General features: G+C 34.3%; 1 protein-coding gene across 2 annotated transcripts in view; it reads left to right on the forward strand.

Moving 5' to 3' along the window:
• LOC136026280 (V-type proton ATPase subunit C-like) overlaps nt 1-10,102 on the forward strand; it is a 55,019-nt gene extending 44,917 nt beyond the window's left edge. For both annotated transcript variants that reach the window (XM_065702670.1, XM_065702671.1), the window contains exons 8-9: nt 7,599-7,696; nt 9,758-10,102. In XM_065702670.1, the coding sequence (XP_065558742.1) occupies nt 7,599-7,696; nt 9,758-9,995 (336 nt within the window). In that variant the 3' untranslated portion in view covers nt 9,996-10,102. The remainder of the gene's footprint in view (nt 1-7,598; nt 7,697-9,757) is intronic.
• Nucleotides 10,103-10,378: the final 276 nt, after the last annotated feature.

Here is a 10,378-nt window from a genome sequence, read left to right on the forward strand (position 1 = left end):
GTTTATTAGTCGTTGTTTGTTTTCGTGATCTTATTCCCCTCCAATAAAACAAGTTCTCTACTGTTATTGCAAGGATAAAAAAAAAGACATTCAGTAATTTCTTGAACGTTACTGATCTGTAGAGGAAAGCTTATGACAGGGCCGTGGAGTCGAAGTCGTGGAGCCTAAGTCGGAGTTTTAGTAAATTTTCGTTGGATGGAGTGGCAGTCGGAGTTTAGTAAGTTTTGCTGAATGGAGTTGGAGTTGATTATAACTTCCGGTCAAGTAAAGCTTTCAAACAGGGCTGTAAAGTCGGGCTTTTAGTAAATTTTTGCTGAATAGAGTTGGAGTCAACCCGTTCAACCCTGCTCAAATCTTTTTTTTTTCAAAATGTAAAATCAATTTCAATGTAAATCGGCCGTCGATTCTTAACGATCAGTTCAGGTTTATGTTGCCGTGAAACATGTGATTCTGCGACGAGCCTACTGCTGTAACTTGAACTTGAAGGGAAAGACACTTCTCCATTGGATTTACTTGTTTCATATCTAATTGTTTCAGATATAATCACATCTAACATTAGTTTCCCATTCCCTGAAAGTAATATACACTCAAATATCACATATTCAGCGTTTTTCTCACAGTTACTTCGTTATGCAAGGATTTGTAGTAATTATATTGATTTTAAAAATAGATGTAAAATCTTAAGCCAAAAATTGATATCAAGAGGTTTTTCTGCAAATAAATTAACTTGGCAATTTAAAAAATTTAGTTTTCATTATAACGAACTTTTAAATAAATATCAAAAGAATTATCTAGAAATACTTAAAGAAATTTTTAACTAATTTCGGAGGTTCGAGAAATGTTGTCACAGCGCCATTTATTTTGAATTGTGTTTCTAATTGAGCGGATTTTTTAAAAAATTAGCCACATGGTAAAGATGAATTCTATAATTGTTTAGTTCATTCAGGTTTTTTGCAATGTGTTAATATTTGTGATTTGATAAAATTTTATAATATTTAGTTTACCTATTGTTGCTAAAGGGAGGGATATATTAACAAGATAAGCTTGTTTTGGTTTTACTTGGTTGTTTTACATTTGCTGTTTTTTTTTCATGGGCATGTATTTTGGGGGTGATACCTGACGCGGGGATGCCATGGATATTCTGTGGTAGCCACAACACTGTGCTGGGTAGAGAATTTAGAGTGGCGAAACCCTATATAGGCCAGTGTATTCTCCTGATGAGCCCTTATGTTGGGTGTTGCCTCTGAATTATTTGTCTATATTATTTTTTCTATTGTATGGTAAATGACGACTTATACTTATTGACGACATGACTGCCTGTCCATGGATTATTCTTTATGGTTGATTGTGTGTGGCTATGCTGTTTGACCTATGTGATTGTATGGATGAGTAGGGTTAAGGCCTCATTCAAGTGCTGGTCTATATTAATCACTAATTTAGGAAAACAGTCTTCCTTTTCTCCTTCTGTCTCTTTTTTTTTTTTTTTTTTTTTTTTTTTTTTTTTTTTTTTTTTTTTTTTTTTTGTTTGTTTGTGCTGTAGCATTGGTGATTTCTCTTTTCATGATATTTCAGAGAATTTAGAAGCATAAATATGTATTTTTTTCTTGTATTTTGCTTGAATTTATGATAGTTGGGATTCTGTTCACCACTCACAAAGAAAAGACGCATGAGGGTGCTGGTTCTGGCCCCAGACGCTTTTGAAGGGCACCACCTTCTTTATTGTGAATATATATAAGATCATTGACTGCTCTTTATCTTAGGAAGCAGTCTTGTCTCTGGATAATTTTGATCAGCTGTGTGGGATAACCCCCCCCCATACATCTGGCCAGGATGCGCGATTGACAGGTCACTTGAGTTGATAAACGCAGCAGTTAAGCCTGTCATTTTCAAGCAATCACAATTCAAGTATTGGCTTCCAGAAATATTTTTAGGCAATTTTGATTCTATTTCAACGATTTTGAATTCAAGTGCAAATACATTCAATTCAAAGTGGTAAAAAAGTATTGCAAACATGTCAAAAGTAGCGCTTCAAAACCACAAGATTCCAAAAAAATTTTATGGTTGTATCGTGCTCTCTGTAACCAAATCTTCCCAGCAATGCTGGACACCTTCTCGACGCTGGGATGTTCAATCTTTTTTCCCCAAAGATGCTAAAGTTGAATAATTGGGGTCTACTTAAGGACATACAATGTGGCTATGAAAGGAGACCTAAGATGGTTTTCGCTTAGATTAGGTAGACTGGCGCAAATGATTCGGTACTGGATAAAGGTTGTTTGCCTGCCGGATGATAGGTTAGCAAAGGAAGGCTGTTTAGAGATGCTACGGTTGAGATGGAAAAGATCATGGTTGTGTCAAATGAAAAAATTATTTGATGGAAAAGGACTATCTTATATTTGGATTGAGGGGCTAGATCCGCCAGAGAAGGACGAATTGCTCGTGACTCGTTTTAGGAGTAGAATGGGAGACCAGGGAATCCGGATTTGTATCCAAAGGATGAGGAGTTCAGAGACGTTGAAATTTTATTCTGAGGTTAAAAAGGTTTTTCGTTTTGAATATTATTTTGAATTAGATTTACAGCTTGAGATATTGGGTACATGGTTTTGTATTCGAGCGAATTGTCTACGATTAAAAAATTTAAAACAGAGTTTTGAAATAAAAGGATGCCCCCAGATACGAGTAACCCTAGTCCCAGATTCAATACAGGAGTAAAGGATGTTGTATACATTCTTGCTAGGTGTCAGCAGCTTTCTAATTGAAGAAGTAAATTGTTTGAAGGTGATACCCTTGAGTTCCCAGGAATCCTGCAGACGACATTAAAAAGGGCAATCATCCGGGTTTGTAAATATGCTAATGAGGTAAAGAAAAGAGATTAACATTTGTTTGGGTGGGTGGGGGTGGCTGTTATTAATGTTATAATTATGATTTGTATCATAGAATACTGTGCTGTATGATCTTGTTAGGTTCATAATAGAGAAAAAAAATTGTTGAATTTGTTGTTGTTGTTTCTGCCTGGAGGGGAGAGTAGATTCACGTTGCTATATAGTACTTTGTTTATTTGAACTTTGTTGTATGGCCTTGTTCGGCGTATCCAGTTGTGGTTAGAATGAAGCCGTGGCCGTGGAGAGGGTTGGATTCTTTCTGACTGCTTCTAATAAAAGCTGAAAAGACCGTGGCCATGGCTGAAGTATTGCCGCCAGCTTACTTGAATTTATTCCTAGTTTCAAGGGGCAATTTACGATCAACTCTACTAAGGCTTGTTGATCCTCTTTGGTCATCGATTTCAATTACTTCTTCCTCAGTAAGGAACTACAGCAGTAACAAAAGTGACAATAACATCTTTCGGTTAATTGAGTTTGTCTGGCACATTTGAGAAATTAATTGCAAGAAATGCACAATTACAATCCAATTAAGATTCAATATGAAGCACACAATTAATTGTAACTACACAGTTAGTCGATTAATTGAGCGTATTTCTGCATCTGGCAATTTTCAAATTCCGAAGACAAGAGGCATAAGACCTTATTTACTAGACTTAGTTTCGGTGACAATACTTAAAAAAAGGAAAGAAAAAGAAATCTAGGTTTCCCTAGACAACAAGCACAAAACACGTACAAACAATTGAGAATTTAAAAGCATAAATTTGCGAATTCTCTTGCATTTTGTTTGAATTTATAATAAACGAGATTCCATTTACCATTCATAAGGAAAAGACGGATGAAGTTGCTGATGTGTGAATAATGTGCTGAATTGTGAATAAATATAAGAGTATTGACTGCTCTTTATTTTGTAAAGCAGTATTGTCTCTTGAGAATTCTGATCGGTTCTGTAGACTGCTTTATAAGATAAAGAACACATGTCTTTATAAGGACCCATGCATCTGGTGATCCAGCAATTTTCAATTTCCGAAAACAAATAGCCGAAGATCTTATTTTACTAGATTTTAATTTCAGTTGCATTATTAAAAAAAAAAAGTTTAGGTTTTCCTGGACAATAAATATCCAAGAAGTACAAACAATGGAGAATTTAAAAGGATAAATGTGTAGTTTCTCTTGAATTTTGCTTCAGTTTATAATAGATGGGATTCTATTTACTGTTCATGAAGAAAAGACGCACGAAGATTGCTTAAAATGGTGTTATTTGGCGTCTAGTAATGTAATGTCTTTGACAGTGGCATACCATCATAGAATTAATAGTATTCCACAAATATTAGTATGTATATAAAAGGGAACGAGGTTGTTTTAAAAGTTTTGTGTCCTTTTTCTTTTGTCCTGGTTAGCTTTGTGCCAATTAGGTTTTCGCCGTAACCAGTGGCATCATATCGTCAAAATTCTGAGGGGGGTGGGTAAAGTTGGAGCCGCAAATCTAGCGAAAATGACAGGGAAAACTGACAGATTAGCCGTGTTGTACCATAGAAAGGATAGTACCATAGAAGCAAAAATATACTAAAGGAAACTGATCCGTTTTTGTGGATGCTTGAATTAAAGAGTCTTATCTTAGCTTTGACAAGATTTTCGAAGAAATTAAATTTCAGCTGAGGAGGGTCAGCTGCCCCCTGCCCCATTGCAAATTACGCCCCTGGCCGTAATACTCTCCTAGTATATTTATGTTTTATTTTCTGTAACCATTCCTACTAACCTGGGTCATCTTATTGATCATTATTTATTCACCTTCATATTAGTAAACTTACATAACTACTAAAGCTATATATATATATATTTTTTTTTTTTTAATAGAGTATACTTGAATACTTTATTACATACTTAATAGAAAATTGTACAGCTATAAATAAGATTGTGCATCTTAAATGGTCATGAAACACTTAGAGCAAATATTACGATATGTTTATAGATCATGCCTTATTGAAAGTGAGTCATTACGATAGAGTACCAATTCTAGCTTTTCGCCTCTCGATATAACAGCTTTTAGGTATTCGCTATAAACTTAACACTTGAATAAACTTGGTGTCGATTACGAGCTAGTTGAAAGGCTTGGCACTTTTATAGTCTTGGCTTCTATGGAGATTAAAAATGCTAAGTGTTGTCTTCATTTGGGTGGGAATATTTATTTGTTTGGGATGCTAAGATTTCCCTTGCACGGGTAAAAACTCGTCAAACCAGTAAGGGTAACAATAAAATTTTTCAGTGCAATAACATTTAAAAGACAGGCACATCATGGGTGATATCCACGAGAAAAACCATCCAGCCCCTGAAAGACTAGATATCGTTCCACTGTATATGTTGGAATTTATGTTGAAGCTTTTCCAGAGGCAGGGGGCATGCATTTAAATAAACATACAGATTAGGTGTTCGATACGGAATATAATAAGAAATAAAGAGAAACAGAAACAAATCCTGCATTTGTAAATGCCAGGGCACGAGTTCGTAGGAACCCACCCTGCTTGTGTGCTTCACTTCGTTCCAGTTTTGATCAGTTTTATTTTCTCTCCGAAATTTGTTTTAGCTACAATCAAGTACATTCGATATTTTTCCAAGTCTAACTAATATGGAGCATTTAATAGTCTTAACATTCGAAAGACAGTATATGCTCGTCTGAGATATATCGTCATGGTTGTCTTTTTCTCTTTTCTTTTCGTCCCTCTTGCAAAATTTTTAGTGCCCTCCTTAACGACGAGTCTTCATTCTTGACAAGTCGGTAATTACTATGGCGAGTACAACAGACAACAACACTCCAGATAGCCTAAAACAATGATTCATTAGATAGAGACTGGCCAATGGATGAGGCCGCTGACATAGTGGGAGGGAAAAGAGGGGAGAGGTAATTATAAAGGAACCCAGGATCCTAGCCTTTTATCGAAATATGCTGTTCTTAAAAATTTATTGCTCTTCGAATATGCTTACCCTTCGTGCTTGCTCTCCGAGTAGGATGCCATTCTCATTTCATTTACTCCTGTCAAGGGCATTGGACCTGAGTTTTTTCTCTAAGGGTTATCATGTCAATTAACGATATGTTAGTCCTTCACTATATTTAGATTTCTTACATTTTTACCTTTCAAATCCTGCAGCTACACAGCTCAAAAGTTATTAAGTCCCTTCTCTAATAATGGAACCCTCCACAGAAATACAGCTTAAAATGGTGTGTCAATGAAACCGGATCAATAAAATTGTACAGGACCCTTTACGAGCAAAATGTAGTCTGAAATGCAATTCGTATGAAAACAATCAAAACAAGGCAAAAAAAAAAAATACTAAAAGTTCAAGAAAACAAAAAATTTGTTTTCTTGTAAATTTGCAAAAAAAATTGTAAATTAGCAAAAAAAATTACAGTCGTTTGCCTTTAATGCTGGGCAATCCTCTTAATCACTGTGCACAAATGCTGCGGAAAATGATATACCAATCCAGCTGAATAACTAAATGTGCACAGGCCCACTCTAACCAAAATTGGTGTTTAATATGAAACTTTAACAAAATCATATAGTAGTTCTGTATAAAAATCTTGCTCTTAACCTAGTTTGATAGCCTTGAAGTTTAGATAGTAAAAATAGTTTAAGGGCTTATTAAAGCCAAATTTTTGGTGATTATTAATGAATTTTTTGTTTGCCACCCTGGCAAAAGTATGCTGACTAATCAATTTAACTAAATTAGCAATATTTACTTATTAAGTAAATTCGAAATTAACTTAATTTTTAATTAAGTTTTTAAGTAATTGCTTTTATTTAACTCAATTAACTTTATAATTAAGTTGATTCTGATTAGACAATTCCTCTAGTTAATTCTATATTAAGTCAACCCTAAATTAGCTCTAAATCAACTTGAATATGTTGAAAATTTATAGAGCTTATGTCGAAAAAAAATGTCTCGTTATCTCATTTTCGAAGCTATCTTGGCCTTTTTTCGGTGTTTTGTTATATTTCCATAATCTATGAACATATAAAAATATCTCTACCTACATATAGAAAATTAAGAGAAATAGTTTGCTGTGAAATGGGTCCAAGGTCAGTGAAAAATCCAAAGCAGAACTGTTTCTGAGCTAAAATTTATTCCTCCATTTTTTGTCATGATTGATTAGTTGGTGTATATTAGTTTATCTTTCCGGTGTAGCGGAGGGTGGAAGCTACAGATTTGTTTGTCTACGGTGGTGGAGTGCTGCAATGAGTTGTTAATAGCGGTTCTTTGTTGTTGGTAGGGGTTCTAGTTGTAGCAGACCAACAGCATTCAGTTGTTTCTTTTTATAAATGTAAGCTTGTTACAACATGTCTGAGGTGTCGTCAACTGATTTTTCAGGTTGGTGTAAAATTGATCTTTTATTTCCTTGTAGCCTTTGAACGTACACAAATACGTTCCCAGTCTTTAGTTTCCCAGCAAATTCCAACGGTTTGAAGCCGAAGAATGATCTTTGGTTCTCTAGCCTTGTATCCTTCTCAGGGATGGGACTTTATTTCGGGGGGAGATCCAAAAATAAAAACAGATGGAATATAACAAATCATGCGCCAATTATGGTATTCCGGGAGAACAACACAATGAGCTTCGTTTGGGTACAAACGAATCAGCCTGCTATCTCCCCAAACTTTATGACTTACTGCGAAAGAAAAAAAAAGTTTCATGACTTTTAAGAATGTTCTTTATATAGTTTTATTTTAGGGACACCTGATTCGTTGGCTGAAAATCAACTTCAGCGAATCATTTACAGCATGGATTCATGTCAAGGCCTTGAGAGTTTTTGTTGAGTCAGTTCTGAGGTAAGGCTATTTGTCCTTTGAAAGCTATCAAAAATTTCTTCAAAATGTGAAGGCCTTTAAGGCCTGTTGCTGTATATGAAAAAGGTAAAGAACACACGATTGGACTTTTCAGTCCCTACCGGTAGTGTTGGTCTACGTTTCGTGGCCATTCAGCCAGGGAGAGCAATGGGGGTTGGGGGCCAGCCATCCTGTGCTTTCCCACACCCTTCCTGTTTATCTTCCCCAGATTTCTCCTGGTACCCATTCAGAGCTGGGTCAACTCTGGCTAAGTGATCATTGCTGCTGTTAAATATAAATTTCTTGGGGTTATTTCCAAAGATTTGATTTTTTTTTAACTTTTCATGGTTAGTTAGTTTACCGTTGAATACCTTTTAAAAATTAAGATTTGCGATAAGTTGACTAATAGTAAAACGGGACCAATAAGTTAAATAACCCAGTGGGGTGACAATCTCCTATCTGTACCTAGTACGTAGAGAGTCAACTTGATGTTTTACGCCTCTGAAATTCAGCCAAAATGTCACGAAAAAATTGTTGAACCTACCAAATGTCAAAAAATAGTTGAACCAGATGTCAAAAATATATTACCAATAAACTGGTGTTAAATTTGTCTTGGAAAATTCCGTAACAGCATTAACAAGTTTACACAATCTTATGCTGATGACATTTTTAACATCAGCCGAACTTTGGACAAAATTTCTGAAACTTTTCAAAAACTGCAAGCAGAATATTTAAAATCTGGTCTTGAATTTAACGATCAAAAGTCCGACGTAGCGCGTTTTTACTGGAAAGACCCACTTCCTCTTGAAATTGCTCTTGGGAATTCAAAGATCTGCCATTCTGACCAAATTGTTTACCTTGGTATTCCCGTTGGAAATACCATTTCTCATGCTCGTCATCTCCTAATAGAGGCCATCAAACGCCGCATATCAGCCTCATATGCTTCCATAGTCTCTGCTATATATATATATACATATATATATATATATATATATATATATATATATATATATATATATATATATATATATATATATATATATATTATTTATTTATTTACATTCACCGGTGAATTTCCGAAATACCTTTTTTCTCCTTGGATTTAGTCATCGTTGCCGGTCAATTTTTGTGATTTAATGCAAGGTTTGATGATGACGCATTAGGTTAGATTAGGTTTGGTTAGACGAGGCTAGGTTGGTTTAGGTTAGCTTAAGTTAGGTTTTGAACCCATATCTGATACTTAGAACCAAATTTAACCTAACCTAATCTGAACGAACATAATCTAACCTAGCTTTAACTTTTACCATCATAGGTTGCATAAGACTAAAAAAGCTGACTCGCAAAGCTAATTGAGTTCAAGCAGAGAAAAAAGAATTTCGAACATTCATGGTGAATGTCGACATAAACTAGATTGCGGACATAAACGGTAACATATATATATCTTAAACGTTTAGCAACCAAAAATAATGAAGTTAAAAAACTGTTTGGCGAAAATGTTCTCTTCAATGCTAACCTCGTTTAAAAGTGGGCTCTTTCCTTGATTTAATAGGGTAATATCAAAGTCACAAAAATGGTCATGATTCCAAACTGTAAACAGTTTCAAGTAATAAAATTTAATTCAATTATAAAATTTAAATTAAAAATTTAATATTAGAATTAAATTAATATTAAAAGTTTATTAATATTAAACTTACTTGAATTGCTATTCTATTTTTTGTAGAATATATCCTCCACAGACTCTAGAACACGTTAATATATTTTCTTAGAAAATATTAGACGATACCAGGGGCATTAACTGGGAGGAGGGGGTTCGAAAGATACCTTTTTCTGATATTTTTATTGAATATAAAAGCGCAAGTCCCATCCTTATTCTATGAAAATACCTTTTTCGTATCTTTATTATTTTTTTTTAATCGTTGCCCCACTGTTCCCTTCATTTCGTGAATTGTTACCCTTAGAAGATACCATAGTACACGCCAATGAACTTCTATAGACCCTACAGAAAAAGTTATAATGTCAATAGTATATGTTCTAGTGAGATTTATATAAACCAAATTATTTTAGGTACGGTCTCCCAGTGAATTTTCAGGCTGTCATTGTACATCCAAATCGTCGTAACGTCAGACGTTTAAAAGAAGTTCTTAATAATATGTATTCGCATCTTGATTCCACTGGTTCTCAATCTGTTGCTGACAACGTTGATATTCCAGGAATGGTTTTCTCGACAGGGGATTATTATCCATATGTATTTTTCAAGCTAAATGTTGACACTTCGGATTTGGTTAGCTCGAAAATTGTTTAGATAATTACTTCATTCCAGTTTGTAAATTCAATATTAGTTGTTTAATTGTTGCTATTTTTTGAAGTTTTATGTGCGTGTGTTTCGGAATAAATGTCAGCTCATTTTTATTATTTTTATTTGTTAGGTATGTTGAGTTTCTATTTTTAGGGGGAAAGGGCTTAAAGAAATTATAAATCCTAGTTGATTATGGAAACATTGCATCCAAATATGGTTAGACAAATTTCAATATAAACATTGACATTTCCAATTGGGTTAGTCTGAAAATTGTTTAAATATTACTTCATTCGAATATATAAATCTAATATTATTTGTTTTTTCTCCTTTTTTGAAGTTTTATGTACGTGCTTTTCGGAATAAATATAAACTCAATTTTATTATTTTGT

This window comes from Artemia franciscana, chromosome 4, assembly GCF_032884065.1.
Source record: "Artemia franciscana chromosome 4, ASM3288406v1, whole genome shotgun sequence".
In the NCBI taxonomy this organism is placed as follows: domain Eukaryota; kingdom Metazoa; phylum Arthropoda; class Branchiopoda; order Anostraca; family Artemiidae; genus Artemia; species Artemia franciscana.